We start from the raw sequence: 23,108 nt of genomic DNA, 5'->3' as shown, positions 1-23,108 counted from the left end.
GTTGTCTGGTCCTCGGGGGGCTGGGGTGGGTTGTCTGGTCCTCGGGGGGCTGGGGGGGGTTGTCTGGTCCTCGGGGGGCTGGGGTGGGTTGTCTGGTCCTCGGGGGGCTGGGGGGGGTTGTCTGGTCCTCGGGGGGCTGGGGGGGCTGTCTGGTCCTCGGGGGGTTGGGGGGGGTTGTCTGGTCCTCGGGGGGCTGGGGGGGTTGTCTGGTCCTCAGGGGGCTGGGGTGGGTGTCTGGTCCTTGGGGGACTGGAGGAGGGGGGCAGTGCTCGGGGGCTGGGGTGGGTGCTGGGTCTGGGGACCCACATGGGACTGGCATTTACCTGCTTTGTGTCCTCGTCACTGCACGTTGCGAGAATGACCTGCGATGCTGGGAACAGGGAGGCCACGGAGAGACAAAGCTGTCGCTGGATGATGTGCTGCTTGTGACTGAAAGTCCACTCCTGGGGGGGGGGGGGGGTAAAGATGAAAGGTTGTGAGGGGGCAGGACAGAGCAAGTGCAGCCAGCCAGGACTCCCACAGCACAGAGGAAGGTGCAGTCGGTCAGACTGCTGTGTCAATGAACCCGCGGTCGCCATCGTGCCTCACTGGTAGCGAACACATCAGTGCAAGGAGCCCTCAGTCGGGGAGATTTCCCATTCCCACCCCCCTGCATGACACAGTGCTGAGTGCTGCCACCTCAAAGCTCCACGGACTGGGGTTTCACCCTGACTTTGTGAGCTGATTCCCGTGGAGTCTGCACGTTCTCCCTGAGACCGCCTGTGCTGGTTTCCACCCACGTGCCCGTGGACAGTGGGAACCCTCACTGTAAGCGGTTAAAGTAAGTTACAGTGTTTGAGTGAGGGGTGGAGGGTTGAGAGAGGTTTTCAGGGAAATAAATGGGACAATGAAATGATGGGATTATTTAGGGAGACAGCATTACAGTTGACGGGCCAAGTGGCCTCAATAAGAAAATTGAACACGCAAGTCCTGGGAAAGGCTGGGGAGGCTGCAACTGTATTCCTAGACCGGAGGGGGCTGAGGGCAGACCGTATGTAAAACCACGAGAGGTACAAAGAAGGAGAACAGTCCCAGTCTATTTCCAGGCTTGGCACTATACCACCAGAAGGCAGGGATTTAGTGAGTGGGCAAATATTTCAGAGGCTGGAGCAACAACTTGTTCACCCAGAGGAGGTGTGTCTATGGGATGAGCTGCCAGAGGAAGTGGTTGAGGCAGGTACAAGAACAAGATTTAAAAGGTACTTATATGAATAGGGATGGGCCAAGCAGAGGCAAATGGCACTAACCCAGGGAGCTGCCTTGTCAGCATGGATGGGTTGGGACAAAGGTCTGTGGAACCATTCATGGAGTTGAGGCACTGGATCATGGTTCCGTTGCTGGTGTGGTAACCGCTGACTGGAACTGTGAACTGCAGGCTCGAGTCTGGTGCTGGGTTTTGTTAGTGACTCACGGTGGCCCATGTGGTCAGCTGGTCATTCAACATGAGGTTGGTGGAATCAGAAGAAGGGAATGTGGCAGAAAGAAATGGAACTGGTGTGGGATTGGCAAAAGTGGGAGGTTGATGTTCAGCATGAACCAGGTAGGCCAAAGGACGGGTTTCCTAACAGGACCAGCAAGGGATTGCGGAGTGATTCCTCTGGCTGGAAGTTCAGGAATCAGCAGCAAAGGTAAACATTAAGGAGAAAAATGTCCTCCCCTGACAGATCGTCAATAGTTGGGATTCTCAGCTCCGATTTCCAAATGTGCTCATGGCTGTGGTCTTCAAATATTTGGGCTGGAATGAATTAATATATCTGACCACATGTGGGAGAGTGAGTTGGTGGTTGTAGATTAAATCTGATTTTATTGTATGGGTGATGTGACGCCCCCGGCCCACGTCAGAGATTTCATCACCTGTAACAGCCTTGGGTTCCGTTACCTGGCTGACTGTCCGGCTGCAGGGCTGAAGTGTGACGGTCAGCTGGTCCCCATCCACTGCTCTGACCGTCCCCACACATTCCTGTCTCTGCCGGATAACAGCTGGGAGGGAATCTTCTTCAACAGGAATCCTGCAGGAAAATCACCAAGTCCGAGAGTTAGACTGGTCAGGGCTCGTGACCCCGACAGTCGGACTGGACGCGGGTGGGACGCGCGCAGCGGGACTGGACGCGGGGCTGGACGCGCGCAGCGGGACTGGACGCGGGGCTGGACGCGCGCAGCGGGACTGGACGCGGGCGGGACGCGCGCAGCGGGACTGGACGCGGGCGGGACGCGCGCAGCGGGACTGGACGCGGGGCTGGACGCGCGCAGCGGGACTGGACGCGGGCGGGACGCGCGCAGCGGGACTGGACGCGGGCGGGACGCGCGCAGCGGGACTGGACGCGGGGCTGGACGCGCGCAGCGGGACTGGACGCGGGCGGGACGCGCGCAGCGGGACTGGACGCGGGCGGGACGCGCGCAGCGGGACTGGACGCGGGCGGGACGCGCGCAGCGGGACTGGACACGGATGGGAATTTGGGACACGCTCAACCCCAATCTACACTCTAACTAGAGGGTGTTCTTAGTGTGCCTGGGCCGGGTAGTGAGGAGGGCATATTCCTGTCACACCCGCCTGTTCCTGTGCTCACTCACTGGCTGCTTGATGAAGAATAGAGTAGTAGGGATTAATGCGTGACTGTTGTCAATGGGTGGGCTGTCATGGAATTGACTGTCCGAGCCAAAGGGCCTGTTTTCCTACCATATCTGCTGTGACTGTGGAGGTGGGCTGGCCCCTCTCCTGAATACTACGACTGAGTCATCCCTCTCTGGGTCGCACTCTCTGCACCCTCATCCCACGCCACTGACCCTCTATAGCCCCGTGAGAGAGTGGAACGCACCATCTCAGACCCCTGAGCCCCCTGTATCACCCAGAGGCCGTGGAGATGACCATTGCCAGTTTAAGAATGATAGAATGGAGAGTCAGGGCCCAGGGAGCACCCATCAGTCTGCCCCATGTTCTGATGGGGAATGATCTGCGGGCAGGGTGGTGATGAGTTGGGGTGAGTGGGTGTTGTGGGGGTGGGACAGAGGGGTTAGAGAGAAAGGGTGAATCCCTGGAGATGCAGGCTGGTGCAAAGCATCCTAGTGTGCCTGTGGAGTGTGAGGAAGGTGAGGGTAGGTGTGTCACAGGATAGGAACTCACCTGAGTTCCGGGTAGATGTTCTCCAGGTACCACCCGAATGATTTACATTTCAGTTCCTTCCTCAGCTGTAGTCGGGCCTGCACACTGAGGGAAACGCAGTGGGTATAATCACTGGACAACTCCTCCTCCATCCACTAACACCTCCTTCCTCCCCAAAACTGCCTCCCTCATCCACCCGCACCTTCCCTCTCTTTCCCCCAGAAAATCCAGACAAATCCTTCCTCAGCCTCCAGGTAGGATGAGGGAGGGTGGGAAAGCGTGTGGGAGTAACATGGCAGTGATGGTCACAGGAGAGGGTGGTGGGGTAATGAAGGGAGGGGTGTGTGAGTGTAAGTGGTGAGAGGAGGTGTGGGGGAGAGAATTTCTAGGGGTTGTGCAGGGCAGGGGAGATTCAGGAGGTATGTAGTGGGGGAAGGAGCTGGATGGGTGAGGGAGGTGTTTTGGGGAGGATATGGAAGGGAAGGAGGTGTTTTGGGGGGAGGATATGGAAGGGAAGAAGGTGTGGAGTGAGGGAGGTGTTTTTGGGGGAGGATATGGAAGGGAAGGAGGTGTGGAGTGAGGGAGGTGATTTTGGGGGAGGATATGGAAGGGAAGGAGGTGTTTTTGGGGGAGGATATGGAAGGGAAGGAGGTGTGGAGTGAGGGAGGTGTTTTTGGGATTAGGGTTGTTTCTTGGGGAGGATATGAAGGGGAATGAGATGGGGTGAAGGAGCTGTTTTCGGGGGAGGAGATATGGAGTAAGAGAGGTCTTTTCAGGAAAGGATTTGTAAGGCGAGAATATATGGGGTGAAGGAGGTTTCTTGGGGGAAGGATGTGGAGCAGGGGGAGGTTTGTTGGGGTAAAAGGGTTGGAACCACTGTGAGCTGTGGTCACATTTTGGAAGGGAACTGGAAGTAGGGCCGGGAGAGAAGCACTTCCTGGTCCAAAATGCGAACACAACTCCAAGCAACCTGGAAAGTGAACTCTCAGCTGGTCTCCACTAACAAACAGATGTTGAGGTCTGGTGAAGAGTTTGATCTGTAGCTGGATCAGAGCACAGTGGAGTCAGGGACAGTAAGAACAACACGGATGTAGAGTGGGATGAGGAGCTGAAGATTCTGGGCTGGGATGGGTGGTGTTTGGGAGAACAAGGGGTGACCACACCACTGTGTCAGTCTCCGTGACCATGACTGCTCCTGCACCATGCAGAGTGTTGTTAAATCTCTCGTCCAGACATGGACTCCTCAACGCCATATCAGCAAGTTAAGGTCAATCACAGGAAACTGTGGAACATTCCCCCGGTGGGGCAGTCACTCATCTAAAGCACACTCTGCCATCGGAGGAAATCATTCGTCCCATCGCGTTCATGCTGGCTCATGAGTAATCCCATTCACAGCAATTTCCCTGTCACCTCCTCCATTCTCCCCAGATTTTACCCTCACTCACACATTACTACAGCCAATTAACCAACTGACCAGCACATCTTTGGGATGTGGGAGGAAACCGGAGCAGGCAGTGGAGACCCAGACGATCACAGGGAGAAAGTGCAAATTGCACACACAGGCAGTGTCTGAGCTTAGGATCAAACCCAAGTCCCAGGATGTGTGAGGCACTGGGCCACAGCACTGCCCTACAAGCACAGAGGCTGCCTGCAATTTCTTTACCAAGAGGACGTCAGCCTTCCAGATTCTCGATCACACAAACAGTGGGGGTCTGAAACCAAATATTCCCATGGCTGTTGAGGATTCAAGTTACCGTGGAGACTCTCACCACCTCCCCACTTACTCTCCATAGGGTTTTCCCTTGGCTGATGGCCGGGCAGCGTAGTAGAAGCGCTTGAACTCATCCATCCAAACCTCGACCGTCCGCCTGGTGTTCCTGTAAGCACAGAATGGGGACAGGGCTCAGGCCCGGGAGCGGCGCAGGGAATTTGAGAAAGAATTCCGAGATGCAGCACGAAAAGGGAAGGAACGAACATGAAGGAAGGGGTTGTCAGGGGACGCCTGTAAGGTCCTCAATGAGAATTGTGGTCACCCAGGGGAGACAGATGTAGATATTGTAGGGCAGGTTCGTATTAAGGATGAGGTGCAGGATTGTCCAGAGTGTATGAGGGTGGATAAAATCCCAGGATCAGACGAGATACGTCCCGAGAAGTTGTGGCAGGTGGTGGAGAGGATTGTTGGGGCTCTCAGCACCTCCACGGCTCAGATGTCAGAAACTGGTAGGTGGGGAACGTGGTGCATTTAGTAGAGTGGAGGGATGGGGTGCGTGTGAGGGAGGTTAAGAGGTGGTGGGGAAGGGGTAAGGAGGAAGGGAGGGTTCTGGGGCAGAGTGGGTGGAGGGTGCATGTGGGATGTGGGGAAAGGAGGGGTTTGGGGTAAGAAGTGCGGGGGCAGGGTTTGAGGGCATGAGGGAGTAGTGAGGTGATGGGGACAAGACTCAGACTCTGACACCTAACTCCCACATCCCCATTTGAAATCCCCACCCCAAACTGTTCCCAGTCTGACGTGGACCCCATTCTAACCCGACGCTGATCTCCAACTCCCCCATTCCCACTCTGACCTCTAACTCCTGACTCTGCTCTGACTCCCAGTCCGCACTCCCCACCCCAAACTGTTCCCAGTCTGACGTGGACCCCATTCTGACCCGACGCTGATCTCCAACTCCCCCATTCCCACTCTGACCTCTAACTCCCAGTCCGCACTCCCAACCCCAGTCTGACACACGTACTTGATGTAAGTGTTGGCATTTCCATCTGGAAAGACGTAGGGGTGCCTCTTGCGGAAAACATGTCCCACTCGGCTGCAGGGGATAATCTCAAGCGAGCCCCCACACATCCACACCCTGAAGGAGATCTCTGCAAAAGGACACAGCATGATAGACTGGCCACTCAGTCCACCAGACCCTACTAGCCCACCAGCTCTCCCTCCCCATCCCTCTGGCCACTGTGTCTCCGTGGACGTCGGACCCTACTCGTGAGGGTTTAGTCACAGCGTCATACAGCACAGAAAGTGACCTTACAGTCCAACCCGTCCACACTCGTCTGACTTTCCCACCGTTGACCCCTACCTTTCTCAACATTTCCTACCCATGTACATCTCTACCACTTCCTCTGGCAGCTCATTTCACATCCCCATCACCCTTTATGCTGAAGAACTCCTCAGGTTCCTTTTAAATCTTTTCCCTCTCACCTTAAAGCTACGCCGTCTAGCTTGGGACTTCCCTACCCGGACCATCTTCATATCTACAACCCCTCGTGATTGCATGTACCTCAGCCTCCTGTACTCCAAGGCCAAAATCCCAGACCAAAATTGCACACAATATTATCTCACCAATGACTTGTATGAATACCCCTACTCCTGTATTCAATACTTTGACCTAATACCTTCTTTACCACCCTCTTTAACACCTTTTCTATAGCAGATGCAATTTCACTGGCCCTTCCCTCAGCTCTGGAGCACCGGGATGAAGTTGCATAGATCAGGACGCTCCTTGTTGACGACAGCTCGACATTCAACACTAATATCCCCTTGAAACTAATCGCCAAACTCCAAGACCTGGGCCTTGTTACCTTCCTCTGCATCTGAAACCTCGGGTTCCTCACTTATTGGCAAAAACATCTCCTCCACAATCACAATGAGCACAGGGCCATCACACAGCTGTGTGCTTAGACCCCTGCTCTACTTGCTTTATACCCATGAACGTATGGCCAAGTACAGTGTATTTAAGTCTGCTGACAACTCCACTGTCATTGGCCATACCAAAGATTGTGGTGAGTCAGCATATTGGAGGGAGACTGCAAAGCTGGCTGACTGGTGCCACAGCAACAGTCTCTCCATCAACGTCAGCAAAACCAAGGAGCTGATTATTGACTGGAGGAGGAAGAAACCAGAGGTTCAGGAGTCAGTCCTCATCAGGAGATCAGAGCTGGAGGGGTCAGTAACTTCCAATTCCTTGGCGTTATCATAACAGAGGATCTGTCCTGGGACCAGGATGTAAACGCCTTCACAAAGGCGACACGACGGTGCCTCAACTTTCTTAGAAGTTTGTGTAGATTCAGCACGTCACCAAAAACTTCAACAAACTTCTACAGATACACAGTGAAGGGTATCCTAACTGGTTGCATCACAGTCTGGGGTGAAACAGCAATTCCCAGGAATGGAAAGTCCACAGAAAGAGGTGGATACAGCCCAGACCGTCACAGGCAAAGCCCTCCCCACCACTGAGCACATTTACAAAGAACGCTGGCACAAGAAAAAGCTGAATCCATCATCATCCAGGCTAAGCTCTCTTCTCACGACCACCATCTGTCAGGAGGTACAGGAGCCTTTGGCTCCACACCACCAGGTTCATAACTTCAACCACGTGGCTCCTGGACTGGCCTGGGTAACTTCACTCACAACTCTAAACTATTTCCACAAACTAGACTCACTTTCAATGACTCTTTACCATTCATGTTCAAAGTACTTTTTTTTGCACAATTTGTCTTCTTATTCACACTGGTTGTTGTCAGTCTTCATGTACAGCTTATCATAAATTCATTAAATTTATTTTCCTGTAAATGCCTGGCGAGAAATGAATCTCAGAGTCACGTGTAAACGGTGACATAGACGTACACTGACAATGAATTTACTTTGACTTTGACCCTCTGGCACTTTCAGAGAACGAAGTAATTGTACCCCTCGGCCTCCCTGTTCACAGGGCCCTGTCATTTACTGTGCGAGTCCTGCCCTGCCTCAACATTTCAACTGCATCACCTTGTACTAGTCACAGTTAAATTCCACCTGGCAGTCCCCTGCTCACTTCCCCATTGTTCTCTGTCATGCTGTAAACCTTAGATAGGCCTCACAACCAATCTGATCTCAGCTGGTTCTACATCACTCCACACCCTATTGTCCGGCATATTAAGTGCCTCCATAACCCTGTGCCCAGGAATTCCAGAAATCGCTCCTTAGCTGTGTGTCGAATGGGTACAGATGTCTTCCACTGTGCTCACTGATCCTAGATGACCCATTCAGGGAGTCCCCACTCAACACCCCCCCCCCCCACACTGCCCAGAACCTCCTTAAAGATCCACACTCCTTTTCCTTCCCTGGTAATGGGCCTCCTCATGCAACCCCTCCAGCCCAGGAACTGATCTGGTGAACCGTACTGGAACTGCTTCTATCTAAAATAAACCCTTCCTTCAAGAGGGGAACTCCATGGTAAAGCAGAGAATGAAAGTCAACACTTCCCTCCCTCCGTCACCCAGACTGTTTCGGCAGCGTGGCCCAAACCCTGGACCTCTCCCAGGGAGACTTTCTGTCCGTTCTCAGCTTAGAAGACATGGGGCACATCCTCCTTTACTCAGGCAGGCCTTCGGAATCAGGGTGACTTCCTTCCACACTGAGGTGAATGATGAGGCTGGCAGTCTCTTCCACGTCAGGGTAGGAGATGACTGATGGGACAGGGGAAGGAGGAGTTTGTGAAGGTTGTACACCCTCTGCCGCTTGGACCTGCCCTGTGTGGGCTGGTGATACACAGCCTGAAAGATCTCAGCAGCATCTCATCATCCTGGTCTTCCTTGGACTCATGGCCTGGGTATTTGCAGGAGTCAGTGGGAATGTTGCCTCAGGGAAAACATCCTTGACTCTTTCTGTCTGTCCAGGTGGTGATCCCAGAGGGCCTGGTTCTGGGATCTGCTGTCACACGAGTAGGTGGTCCTCCCAATGGATTCAGGTACCATGCCAAAGGGCTTCTTCACCAGGAAGCCCTGCCAGTCTTTGCTTTCTTACAAGATGAAGGAGTGCTTGTCACCAAACACTCTAACAAACTTCTACAGCTGGACTGTGAAAGTATTCTTACACGTTTAGTACAGCGATTTGAACGCACAGGAGCGCAAGAAGCTGCAGAGAGTCGTGACTCAGTCCAATGCATCCTTCCCCACCAACAGTGGTATCAACATGAGGACGGGACATGCTGACATCCATCATCAAAGATCCCCACTATCCCACTGAGATGCAGAAAAACGTTTTCACCCAGAGAGTGGTGGATATGTGGAATGCTCTGCCCCAGAAGGCAGTGGAGGCCAAGTCTCTGGATGCATTCGTGGAATGCTCTGCCCCAGAAGGCAGTGGAGGCCAAGTCTCTGGATGCATTCAAGAGAGAGTTAGATAGAGCTCTTATAGTTAGCAGGGTCAAGGGATATAGGCAGAGGGCAGGAACGGGGGTACTGATTGTGTATGATCAGCCATGATCACAGTGAATGGCAGTGCTGGCTAGAAGGGCCAAATGGCCTACTCCTGCACCTACTGTCTATTGTCTATTGACTATCTGGGCCAAGCTATCTTCTCACAGCTACCACCGGGTGTGGCAGGAAGCACAGAAGCCTGAAGTCCCACACCACTAGGTTCAGCCACTTCAATCAATCACACCCTAATCACTACAGATTAGCCACACTTTGACCACTTTGCACTACAATGGACTTTTTATTATTCTAATTGTGTTCCCACCTGTATGATTTTGCATCATTTATATTGTTAATCCATGCATTTATCTGATGTTATGTACCTGTGACACTGCCCCAAATAAGTTTTTCATTGCAACTGTGCATACACGTACCGGAACCAATCACAATAAACTAACACTGATTTTATTTCTGAGCTGCCGTATCAAAAATCCCGTAAAATGGCACCAGAGGTCTGATCCCCTCTTCCAAACAAAGGAGCACTTCCTGGATTCACCCAGAGTCCCTGCCAGCTTGTCCCAGGAAACAAGCTTCCCGAAGAATTCCAGCTTCATCAGTCACTCCTGCTCTGGGCAGACAGGGTTTATGTACGACTGGGTTGTGCACCAGCTGACCCTCAGAACCTCACAGGAAGCAGAAGAATCCTCCAAAAATCTTAGAAAACACGGGCAACGTTCAGGGGCTGAGATTTAAGGTGTATTTCAAACATTGTCTTGGTTATAAACTTGAATTATGCCTACTGAGAACATAATGACGACCTTAAGTTCTTAGCAGTATTGGAAGGACTTACAATGGAAGATGCTCATGCCTATTGTAACTCGGTAAATGTGATTCCACATGATCAACAACAGTGGTTATTGACGAAGCTCTCACCAAATTCTCTGCTGTGAAGAGATCACACAACATGGAGACGGGCTCCCAGCCCAACTGGTTCAGGCCGACCAGGATTCTCATCTAAGTTAGTCCCATTTGCCCATGACCCTCTAAACCTTTCCCTGTCCACATACTCGCCCAAGTGTCTTTTAAATGTTAATTATAATATATGTTGTGCTGCCTTCTGGTCTTTCTTCCACGGTCAACCCGAGTGCCCTAACTGGGTGGCAATGGAGTTGAGCTCCACTAAAGAATTATCTATATCTGCACTTCTTGGCTCTGCACTCCCTAGCAGTCTGCCCAGATCAATAGCTAACCCTCTGGTTAGACACACTTTGCGTATATGGGCTCAGTTCAGGAAATGCTATGGTTTCCAGGGGTTTTCCGTTTCTAGCCCTGTCGCACATAATCACCTTTTTTTACCTACTACGTACGATTCAGCATTCCATGTTTGGTACAGGAAGGGCATTAGACATTTTGAAGATCTCTTCATTGATAATCGCTTCGCTTCTTTTCAGCAGCTCTCCGTTAAGTTCAACCTGCCTAACGCTCACTTTTTCAGATATCTCCAAATCCGACACTTTACTGCTCCTTGAATTCCTAACTTTCCTGAAATGCCTGCGAAAAATGCTATGGACCTATTTCTTTCCATTAATCCACTAGGTAAAGGTTTAATATCAATTATCCAAGATAAACTAGCAGCCTTACGACGGGCCCCTGTGGATAAAATTAAAATGGCCTGGGAGCAGGATTTAAATATCTCCTTATCCAAGGAGAGCTGGGACTCAGTTCTCAAATCGGTTAACTCAACCTCTCTTTGTGCTCGCCATTGCCTCTTACAGTTTAAGATTGTTCATAGAGCCCATATGTCTAAATCTAAACTATCTCGATTCTACACTGGCATTAGTCCACTCTGTGATAAATGCAAGAGGGGCGTGGCCTCTCTCATCCATATGTACTGGTTCTGTCCTAGCTTGGAGAAATTCTGGAAAGATGTCTTCACTACATTATCGGGTATTCTGAATCAGCACCTAGAACCTAACCCCTTAATTGCTCTGTTCGGTTTTTGGGGCGAGACAGATTTATGTCTGGGTCCGACCAAATGCCGAATACTATCCTTTGCCTCTCTCCTGGCGAGACGCTTGATCCTCCTTAGATGGAGAGATGTTGCCCCCGCCCACTCATGCGCAATGGCTTAACGACATTATGGCCTGCTTGGACCTCGAAAAAATTCATTATTCAGTTCTTAATTCGGATCTAAAGTTCCATAAGGTCTGGGGGCCTTTTATCGAGTACTTTCATAACCTTCCTCTTGACTAGGGTTTTTTTTTCTTTTCGGTCCCTTGCTTTCAGCTCCCTTTTTTTCTGGTAGTAGGCATTATTATCCTCTGTTGCTAAGTGTATTCACAGTCTGGGAGTTTGACTGTCCGGACTTATACTCTTTATACTGTGTGGTGGTTGGTCTGGAGTTGTTGTTTTTTTCTTGTGTTGTGGGGTTTGGGGGAGGACACTAAGCTCACTTGTCTTTAATTTAGGTGCTTTTTTGTTAAATTCTCTTCCTTTGTAGCATATTGTTATTGTATGCTTAATCTTGCACTGTATTAATGCTCCCCACTGGGATTTGGGGTTTTTAATTTTGTAAAATGTTTTGAAAAACCAATAAAAAAAAAAATTAAAAAATAAATAAATAAATGTTAATTATGTACCTGCCTCAACCACTTCCTTGGGCAGCTCGTTCGATATACCTACCACCCTCTGTGTGAAAGGTTGTTTTCAGATTCCTATTAAATCTTTTCCCTCTCACCTTAAACGCTGGGGAAAAGACTCTGTTCATTCACCTTATCTAGGCCCATCATGATTTTATACACCTCAGGAAGATACAAGGAGTAAATTCCTGTTCATAATTAAGGTAAAAAGGTCACAGAATTATACAATCCCAAAACAGGCCTTTGGCCCACTAAATCATCCAAACCATCTCATTTTATTCTCCCCAGAATCTACCCCTCCACCTCACAGCTGTCAATTAACCTACCATCCCACAAATCTCTTGAATGTGGGAGGAAACCGGAACACCCAGGGAGAACCCACAGTCACAGAGAGATCATGCAAACTCCACAGAGGCAGCATCGGAGGTCGGAATTGAACCCGGGTCTCTGGTGCTGTAAGTCAGTGGCTTTGTGCCACCGCTCTTCCCACCCCCATATGTCCTTCCTGCCAAGAACAGGGTGACCATTTGTAGCCATGCTAGCCAGTTCCGAGGAGGCCTGGGGAGCTGATCCCTGGGTAGGACCTTTAGCCTCCAGTGAGAAGATTATGCAGCTCCCCCCGCCACCCCACCAACCAGTGCCCCTGCCCCAACTCTCTCACCAAAGTTCTCTCCGCCCCAGATGTCCATGACAGTGTCGTACTTCCCCAGGTGGTTGAACCAGGCCTTGTTGATGACAAAGAGACCTCCAGCGATGATGGGAGTCCTGAGAGAAGTGGAACATTAGGGACAACACTCTCATTCAAACTGAGACCCAGGACACTGGGGCACTGGAGCCAGCGAACAGGACCCTGGATGGGAAGAGCCAGTGACTGGAGCACTAAATGGGGAGAGTCAGTGACCAGGACAACACAGTGGCTCTCTACCAGAGCAGCGGGGACCATTCCCCAGTGCCCCGATCACTGGCTCCACTCCCCAGTGCCCCGATCACTGGCTCCACCCCCAGTGCCCCGATCACTGGCCCCACCCCCAGTGCCCCGATCACTGGCCCCACTCCCCAGTGCCCCGATCACTGGCTCCACTCCCCAGTGCCCCGATCACTGGCTCCGCCCCCAGTGCCCAGATCACTGGCCCCACTCCCCAGTGCCCCAATCATTGGCTCCACTCCCCAGTGCCCCAATCACTGGCTCCACTCCCCAGTGCCCCAATCACTGGCTCCACCCCCAGTGCCCCGATCGCTGGCTCCACTTGCCAGTGCCCCCGATCGCTGGCTCCACTCGCCCTGTATTCCAGTCACCACTCTCACTCACCATCTCCACTCCCGCCCCCCGATCCTCTCCCCAGCTTCACTCCCCCTTGTCCCAATCACCAGCTCCCCAGTATACAAACCACTGTCTCCGCTTCACCAGTGTCCTGATCATTGGCTCCCCTCAGTGCCCCAGTCCTCGGCTCAGTCACCTGCCCCCCCCCCCCCCCCAGAGTAATCCAACTGCAGTCCGATCTCTCTCCAGTGCACTGGTCACTGGCTTTCCTGTTCCAGAATCCAGACCACAGGCTTCACTCATCCTCATGCCTGGACCATTAGTTGCCCCAAGTGTCCCACATCACTGGCTGCCCTCCCAGTATCCTGATCACTGCCCCCCGTGTCCCTGTAATCCCCCAGCCCCTCCCGCTGAATTCCTCACCGGATGGGAGCAATGGGGTCTGCTCTCTGTGCCCTGAGCTCTGGGCTCAGCTGCTCCCACTTGAAGCTCAGATTCCAGTCGAACCCTGGGGAAGAGACAGCGGTCAGGGTCCAGGTCACCACCCTCCTGGGACGGTCTGCACTCTGTGATGCACCTCCCCTCCCCCAGCACTCAGACCAGACCACTCCTCGTATCAGCAGCCTCGCCAGGTTTTCCCCTCCTCACGCAAAACAATCACACAGGACAGAAACCCAGGCCCTGCAGCCCATCAACATTCCCATCCACTCCCTCCAGTTCCACCCCTAACCCACACACGTGGGACAATTTACAGTGGCCAATTATTGACCATAGGGGGCTGGCCTGAGCCTCCAGCTCATATTTCCTCAGGTCAGTTCCTTGCGTCTCCCTCACGCATCGCTTCCCTGTCATTCACCCTGAGACCCCCTGCCCATTCTACCTTCATTCCCCACTCCCAAGGCTTTCTCTCACCTCTACCCTTATCCATATCTGCCCCACCACCTCCTCCCAAATCAGTGGTTACCCCCAAACACTGCCTTTAAGTGTCACCACTAACCTCCCCACAGCCCACCTTTTCTGCCATGTCTCTCGAGACCCCACACGCACGTTAACATTCAGTTCGAGAGGACCAGAGCATAAGGCAAGGATGTACTTACTATGAGAGCTTGTATGGCATTGCTCAGATCACATTTGGAATATTGTGAGCAATTTTGTGAGTATTTAAAGAAAGACTCGCTGACCCCTATGGGAAGTGTTTGCACTCTCCAAGCCTGTACGCCATGGGTTCACAAGGATGATGGTGACCTGTACACCATGGAGCTCACAAGGATGATGGTGACCTGTACACCATGGAGCTCACAAGGATGGTGGTGACCCGTACACCATGGAGCTCACGAGGATGATGGTGACCCGTACACCATGGAGCTCACGAGGATGATGGTGACCCATACACCATGGAGCTCACAAGGATGATGGTGACCCGTACACCATGGAGCTCACGAGGATGATGGTGACCCGTACACCATGGAGCTCAGGAGGATGATGGTGACCTGTACACCATGGAGCTCACGAGGATGATGGTGACCCGTACACCATGGAGCTCATGAGGATGATGGTGACCCATACACCATGGAGCTCACAAGGATGATGGTGACCCGTACACCATGGAGCTCACGAGGATGATGGTGACCCCGTACACCATGGAGCTCAGGAGGATGATGGTGACCTGTACACCATGGAGCTCACGAGGATGATGGTGACCCGTACACCATGGAGCTCACGAGGATGATGGTGGGTCTCATTGAAACCTGCTGGCTACTGAAAACCTGGATAGAGTGTATATCTCTATTGGTATGAGAGTCTGGGATCTGAAGGCACAGCCTCACAATAAATGGCCGTCCCTTTAAAATTGAGATGAGGAGGTATTTCTTCAGCTGGATCAGGGGTTCCCAACCTGGGGACAATGGACCCCTTGGTTAATGGGTAGGGATCAATGGCATAAGAAAGGTTGATCTAGAGTGTGGTGACTCTGTGGGATTTGTTGCTGCTAAGGTAGAGCTCGTTAGGTTCTTCACTGGTAATGGTTGAAAAGGTTATAGTGAGAATGGGTTTTATAACAGATCAACCTGATTGAATGGTGGAGCAGATCCGATGCGACAGAAGACCGAAATCTGCTCCGATATCTTCTGCTACTATCGTGGACTCTGCACGCATGGTTCCATGTCCTACCTCCCCGCAGGTCAGACGAAGCTGCCACATAAGCGAAGGTGTCCATATTGATGATGTCTATGACGGGGCTGGGCACACAGGTGGGGTCCTGGCACAGGAAACAGTGAGAGTCAGAATCCAGTTTATCATCACCGGTGTACGTCGAGAAATCTGCTAACGTGGCGAACAGAGAAAAGATTGAACTTCAGTAAATATTAAATAGTAGCGAGGCAGTGTTGAATCCCTGTGTTACGGGTGTTCAGTGAACAGATGTCACAAGTCACTGCCCGGATTTTCTGGTGGACAGAATAAAAATACAAGTAATACCGGAAGGAAAGCGGCTGGCATAATACAATTCCAGTGCCAGAGATCACCGATGCCTATCAGGAGCTTATACTTTCTCCCAGTGACCGCATGGGTTTCCTGCAGATGTTCTCCCACATTCCAAAGGCGTATGGTTAGGGGCAGGTTCCGTAAGGAATGGGCATCTTATGCAGGCTGCACAGACACGACCCTCAGTGATTTGATATGATGCAAACAACACACTTCACTTTAGGTCCTGATCTACGTGCAATAAATAAAGCTAATCGTATCTTAAATTTGCTCTCGGGATTTGAGTGGTGGGAAAAAAAAAACACAGAGAAAAGTTAACACAAAATGAGGAAGAAATCAGGAATTTCTGTCGTTTCCTGACAAATGTGCCGAAGATGCTTATCTGTTACAAGAAAATGCAAGGCAGACAGTTTCCTGGGAATGTGACCCCACCGTACTGTAGGGGTGTCTCATGTATAACCCACTGGTTACATCCGAAAATAGTTCACTCTGTTGTCTTTTAGGGGTGGGGAATGTCTTGGTCAGTAACCTATAGTGCAGGGTCAGATTCTCCACTGAGAACCAATATCTGTGTCCAGTTCCTGCTCCCACTTTTCCGATTGAAACAGGGGAGAGAGAATTTATCCTTACCTTGTACCCTCTGACTTGTGACGTGTCCACACCTGTACTGTCTGGGTGATGGGATCTCGCTCTGTACCGTCTGGGTGATGGGATCTCCCTCCTCTGTGCCGTCTGGGTGATGGGATCTCTCTCCCTCTGTGCCGTCTGGGGGATGGGATCTCTCTCCCTCTGTGCCGTCTGGGGGATGGGATCTCTCTCCCTCAGAGTACTGTCTGGGGGATGGGATTCCCTCTGTACTCTCTGGGTGAGGGGGATCTCTCTCCCTCTGTACTGTCTGGGGGATGGGATCTCTCTCCCTCTGTACTGTCTCGGGGATGGGATCCCTCTGTACTGTCTGGGGGATGGGATCTCCCTCTGTACTGTCTGGGGGATGGGATCCCTCTGTACTGTCTGGGGATGGGATCTCCCTCTGTACTGTCTGGGGGATGGGATCTCCCTCTGTACTGTCTGGGGGATGGGATCCCTCTGTACTGTCTGGGGGGATGGGATCCCTCTGTACTGTCTGGGGGATGGGATCCCTCTGTACTGTCTGGGGGATGGGATCTCCCTCTGTACTGTCTGGGGGATGGGATCTCCCTCTGTACTGTCTGGGGGATGGGATCCCTCTGTTACTGTCTGGGGGATGGGATCCCTCTGTACTGTCTGGGGGATGGGATCTCTCTCTGTACTGTCTCGGTGATGGGATCCCTCTGTACTGTCTCGGTGATGGATCCCTCTGTACTGTCTGGGGGATGGGATCCCTCTGTACTGTCTGGGGGATGGGATCTCCCTCTGTACTGTCTGGGGGATGGGATCCCTCTGTACTGTCTGGGGGATGGGATCCCTCTGTACTGTCTCGGGGATGGGATCCCTCTGTACTGTCTCGGGGATGGGATCCCTCTGTACTGTCTCGGGGATGGGATCCCTCTGTACTGTCTCGGGGATGGGATCCCTCTGTACTGTCTCGGGGATGGGATCCCTCTGTACTGTCTGGGGGATGGGATCCCTCTGTACTGTCTGGGGGATGGGATCTCTCTCTGTACTGTCTGGGGGATGGGATCTCTCTCCCTCTGTACTGTCTGGGGGATGGGATCCCTCTGTACTGTCTGGGGGATGGGATCCCTCTGTACTGTCTGGGGGATGGGATCCCTCTGTACTGTCTGGGGGATGGGATCCCTCTGTACTGTCTGGGGGATGGGATCTCTCTCTCTCTCTGTACTGTCTCGGTGATGGGATCCCTCTGTACTGTCTGGGGGATGGGATCTCCCTCTGTACTCTCTGGGTGAGGGGGTCTCCTCTCCCCCTCCCCTCCCATACATTGGGTAATAAGGTCCACTTATCCCTGTCACAGTTCTGCGGGAAGGTGGGTTTGGTGTGGGTTGACGGTGATTGTGGGGAAGTTGGGGTGCAGTTAGGATTGGGGATAGGCATTGAAGTTTGGAGGGGGTGTGGTTCATACCTCACCTCTTTGGTTCTCTGTAGGAGGGGTAGCAGCCAGTCCTTGTTCACCTCACAGTGACTGTCCAGGAAGGTCAGGACCTCTGCCTTAGCCGCATCCGCCCCACGAACCCGGGACCGGATCAGTCCTGGTTGGAAGAGAGGGCACTGTCAGAGACCACCCTGGTGATCCTGCCCACCTCCCCCAGTTCCTCAACTACTCCACCAAAGGGTCCTTCCTAACCCCCTCCCCTCACCCCATCCCTTCTACTCCTGTCTCCCTCCATCCCTCCTCCCATCATCCGCTCTTGTGCCCTCTCCGTCCTCCTCACCCCCACTCTCTCCCACATCCACACCTCTCTCCTCTCTGTCTTCCCTCTACTCCCACCTTATCTCCCTTAATCCTCCTCTCTACACCCAACCATCTACCCACTTTGTCCCATCAACACGGCACCATCTACCCCTCTGACCTCCGTTCTACACTCTCCACCTCTCCCTCCTCCCCTTCCTTCTACCTTTTCTCTTCACTCTACCCCCTCCCTCCTTCCTGCCCCCTCCACTTCTCTCTCCCCACCCCCTAACAGGCAGGGGAACACGGAGAGATGCAAAACGGCTCCATCAGTGTTGGATCTTCCTGTGCACACAAGGCCTGTTTCAGCCTAATCCAGGTGCATGAGTGAACAGGAGTGAGTGGAGGTGAGGGCACTTTCCTGGGCCCAGCATGCAATGCCTTCTATGGCCAAATAGATGAGACTTTCACCGACACAGCAGTGGGAAAGTACTCAGTACCCTGGGGAGAGAGTTCTCACCTTGGGATTCCTTCAGTGGGCACGGGATGGCCAGGAGTGTCCCTGACTGGAGGAGATGGGCCTACAGGTGGGCTTACACATCTTCAAACAGAGTCTGCAGTTCCACAACCTCACCCGCTCCCTGCAGGAGCCACCCACCTTCCCGGCGTTGGTTCCTCACACACTTCACCTTGGGCAGTCTGGTCAGCAGCTGGCAGTCCGCCTCTGTGGACCAAACGGAAGGCAGTCAGAAGGAAGGGGCTCCAGGATCAGAGGTCACTGCTCACCACCCCCCTCCTGGGGCTTTCACATGGTCGTGTGTGGTAGCCCCAGGAGGCCAAAGCAGGGAAATGCAGAACATCTAGATGTTAATCTGCATCAGAGAGTGAGAATGTGTGTGTGGGGAGTGAGGACAGTGGGGCACTGAGGAGAGTGGGAGGGAGGTGAGAGGAGAGTGGGAGGGAGGTGAGGGGAGAGTGGGAGGGAGGTGAGGGGAGAGTGGGAGGGAGGTGAGGGGAGAGTGGGAGGGAGGTGAGGGGAGAGTGGGAGGGAGGTGAGGGGAGACCAGTGGGCGGTCAGGGTGGATCAAATTGTTAGGGAATTAGTGTGAAAAATAAACACAAAACGTATATAGAGAACTGAACAGTTTACTAAAGACAACAATTGCACACTACCTGTTCACAGTGGGAAGCTACTTCAGGAATTTACTTTGTAAACTGGCAAAACTTCTTTGATAGTTATACAACAATACTTTATCAAACATCAAGTTAATTAAAATCGCAATCCTTTCTCTCCTGCCTAAATAACTATCACAATTCCTTTGCCTTTTGAGCTCACACCCACAGGTGCAATACTTGAGAGATAAACATCTTGGAGAAATGTATCTGATTTAGGGACAGTTTCTAGGAACACAACCCCTCTGTGATGAGGGTTTTCGTGTGCCTGACTGCCTGCCCTCTCCTGAAGATATGTTCGTCCCCAGGTGTCCCTAGCACATTGTGTCCACGGGCTCTCTGGAGGCTGGTGGCAGTAGGTAAAGAGTGCCCAGAAGGGCGGGGGGTTGAATTCTGTGCTCGTTCTGATGTCCTGCATTCACTGGAATGGACAGGGAAGGGGGCACTGTCCGTACTCACCATCCTCACTGAAGTCATCGACCAGAATGATCTCCTGGATGAGATAGGCAGGAGTCCGGTTCAGCACACTGTCACAGACAGAAAGCAGAGGCACATTCATCAGAGAAAATACCAACACTTCTTGTTGTCATCCAATCAGTGAACACTGTGTAATAGTGGATCCAATCAGTGAACACTGTGTAATAGTGGATCCAATCAGTGAACATGACATTATGGGGGATCCAATCAGTGAACACTGTGTAATAGTGGATCCAATCTGTGAACACTATGTAACAGTGGATCCAATCTGTGAACACTGTGTAATAGTGGATCCAATCAGTGAACACTGTGTAATAGTGGATCCAATCAGTGAACATGACATTATGGGGGATCCAATCAGTGAACACTGTGTAATAGTGGATCCAATCTGTGAACACTATGTAACAGTGGATCCAATCTGTGAACACTGTGTAATAGTGGATCCAATCTGTGAACATGACATTATGGGGGATCCAATCAGTGAACACTGTGTAATAGTGGATCCAATCTGTGAACATGACATTATGGGGATCCAATCAGTGAACACTGTGTAATAGTGGATCCAATCAGTGAACACTGTGTAATAGTGGATCCAATCAGTGAACACTGTGTAATAGTGGATCCAATCTGTGAACACTGTGTAATAGTGGATCCAATCTGTGAACACTGTGTAATAGTGGATCCAATCTGTGAACACTGTAATAGTGGATCCAATCAGTGAACATGACATTATGGGGGATCCAATCAGTGAACACTGTGTAATAGTGGATCCAATCAGTGAACATGACATTATGGGGGATCCAATCAGTGAACATGACATTATGGGGGATCCAATCTGTGAACACCATATTATGGGGGATCCTATGAGTGAACACTAACACAACGCTGGAAGGACTCAGCAGGTCAGGCAGCATCCGTGAGAAAAGAGTAGCCAACGTTTCGGGCCGAGACCCTTCATCAGGAATTGGGGGGGGGGGGGGGGGGGGGAAGAGAGGACCGAAGCCCAGTAATAGAGATAGGGGAGGGGGTAGGGCCTAGAGGTGCCAGGTGGAAAACCAATCAGAGGAAAGATAAAGGGGGGAGGGGGGAGGGAATAAGCATGAAAGAACTGTAGAGATAAAGAAGCAGAAAGTTGAAAGGGGAGAGAGGCAGAGAGGGACCTGGGATAGGGGGAGGGGGAGGGAGAGGGGAAGTGGGAGGGGGAGAGAATTACCGGAAATTGGAGAATTCAATGTTCATACCACCAGGCTGGAGGCTACCCAGACAGTAGATGAGGTGTTGCTCCTCCAACCTGAGTTTGGCCTCATCATGGCAGTAGAGGAGGCCATGTATGGACATATCTCAATGGGAATGAGAGGCAGAGTTGAAGTGGGTGGCAACTGGGAGGTCCTGTCTATTGTGACGGACGGAGCGGAGGTGCTTGACGAAGCGGTCCCCCAATCTGTGTCGGGTCTCGCCGATGTAGAGGAGGCCGCACCGGGAGCACCGGATGCAATATCCCTGCAAGCGCAAATGCTACAACTGTCCCCACACCTCCCCCCTTACCACCATTCCGGGCCCCAGACAGTCCTTCCAGGTGAGGCAACACTTCACCTGCGAGTCTGCTGGAGTCGTCTATTGCATCCGGTGCGGCCTCCTCTACATCGACGAGACCCGACGCAGATTGGGGGACCGCTTCATTGAGCACCTCCGCTCCGTCCGTCACAATAGACAGGACCTCCCGGTTGCCACCCACTTCAACTCCGCCTCTCATTCCCATCTAGATATGTCCATACATGGCCTCCTCTACTGCCATGATGAGGCCAAACTCAGGTTGGAGGAGCAACACCTCATCTACCGTCTGGGTAGCTTCCAGACTGGTGGTATGAACATTGAATTTTCCAATTTCCGGTATTTCCCTCCCCCTCCCCCTCCCCCTATCCCAGGTCCCTCTCTGCCTCTCTCCCCTTTCAACTTTCTGCTTCTTTATCTCTACAGTTCTTTCATGCTTATCCCCTCCCCCCCCCCCCCTTTATCTTTCCTCTGATTGGTTTTCCACCTGGCGCCTCTAGGCCCTACCCCCTCCCCTATCTCTATTACTGGGCTTCGGTCCTCTCTTCCCCCCCCATTCCTGATGAAGGGTCTCGGCCCGAAACGTTGGCTACTCTTTTCTCACGGATGCTGCCTGACCTGCTGAGTTCTTCCAACGTTGTGTTCGTATTCTTTGATCCACAGCATCTGCAGTTGTATTTCTGTGTTATGAGTGAACACTGACTGATAGGGGGTCCAGTCAGTGAACTCTGATGGCCATAAATAGGATCCAATCAATGGAAACCATCTAAAATATAGGATCCAATCAGTGAACTCCATCAGGATGCCTCCTGCCCCATTTGTGTAAGAGTCTGTCAATGCCACATCAACCCAACAGCCACCCAGACCCACTGAACCGGAGTGAAGGGGCATCCTCCATCCCCAGAGACTGCCCGAGGGGAAAGCGTGGGCATTAACAGTGAACCATCCTGATTGGGCAGATGGGACAGGCCTCATGCCACAGGGATAGGCCTGAATCTCCCAATCAGGTATAACTAATATAAATGACTAGGATAAAGGTACAGCCTCTAATTCTGCTGACGACACAAAGATTAATGGGAATTTAAATTGTGGAATATAGAAAATAGCAGCAGGAGTTTTCTCTGTCATTCACCATGATTGTGGCTCATCTCAAATTCAGTTCCCAGTTCTTGCTTAATCTCCACATCCCTTATCCCTCTAACTGAGAGAACTATATCTCACTCTGCCCTAAACAGCTCATTCCTTACAATGTGAGCCCAGGTTATAGACTTCCCCACCATCGAGAATATTCTTCCCATATCTGGCCCATTCATTCCCATTAGGGCTTGAAAGACAGAAGCGATAGCAGGTGCTGGAGTTTAAAACAAAACCAGACCGCTGGTCGGGCAGCATCTGTGGAGGTAAAAGGTTGTACGTCAATGTTTCCAGCATGATGCAGAGTCGCGATCCAAAACATTGATATTCAGCTTCAGATGCTGCCTGACCCCCCCCCCCCCCCCCCCCCGAGCTGACCCAGCTTTCTGTTTTTGTCCCATCAGGATTTATAATGTTCAGTGGGGTACGATGGTGGCATTTAGAGCAACACATGAACACGCAAGGAATGGAAGGATATGGGCCATGTGGGGTTAAGTCTAATTTGGCACCATGGTCAACACAGACATGATGGGCCAAAGGGACTGCTCCTGTACTGTTCTATGTTCTCTGGTGTAAAGGTGAGAGGAAGTGCAGCTCCATGATACAGAGGGATCAGGGTGTCCTTGATGCTTGATTGACAAGAGGCTAATACACGTGTGCCACAACGAAGTAGAATAGCTGATGGATTGTTTCATTCTAGAATATGATACAAATCTGCAGGTTGTTTTTCCCTTGGACACAAATCAATAGATTATTTCATAT

General features: G+C 51.9%; 1 protein-coding gene across 1 annotated transcript in view; it reads right to left on the bottom strand.

Annotated features, from left to right (window-relative positions):
- The window catches only part of galnt14 (UDP-N-acetyl-alpha-D-galactosamine:polypeptide N-acetylgalactosaminyltransferase 14 (GalNAc-T14)), a 71,373-nt gene that overhangs the window by 10,101 nt on the left and 38,164 nt on the right, over window positions 1–23,108 (bottom strand). Inside the window, exons 4-14 of the mRNA XM_073056129.1 lie at window positions 19,644–19,711; window positions 18,670–18,735; window positions 17,750–17,871; window positions 15,374–15,461; window positions 13,628–13,712; window positions 12,605–12,708; window positions 5,869–5,995; window positions 4,924–5,016; window positions 3,161–3,244; window positions 1,919–2,048; window positions 324–443 (exon numbers count right to left, since the gene is read on the bottom strand). Of these exons, the coding sequence (XP_072912230.1) occupies window positions 324–443; window positions 1,919–2,048; window positions 3,161–3,244; window positions 4,924–5,016; window positions 5,869–5,995; window positions 12,605–12,708; window positions 13,628–13,712; window positions 15,374–15,461; window positions 17,750–17,871; window positions 18,670–18,735; window positions 19,644–19,711 (1,087 nt within the window). The remainder of the gene's footprint in view (window positions 1–323; window positions 444–1,918; window positions 2,049–3,160; window positions 3,245–4,923; window positions 5,017–5,868; window positions 5,996–12,604; window positions 12,709–13,627; window positions 13,713–15,373; window positions 15,462–17,749; window positions 17,872–18,669; window positions 18,736–19,643; window positions 19,712–23,108) is intronic.

The sequence above is a fragment of the Hemitrygon akajei genome, chromosome 9 (genome assembly GCF_048418815.1).
Source record: "Hemitrygon akajei chromosome 9, sHemAka1.3, whole genome shotgun sequence".
NCBI classification, from domain to species: Eukaryota; Metazoa; Chordata; class Chondrichthyes; order Myliobatiformes; family Dasyatidae; genus Hemitrygon; species Hemitrygon akajei.
The sequence above is the reverse complement of the archived record's forward strand: the minus strand, read 5'-3'. Positions and strand labels throughout refer to the sequence as shown.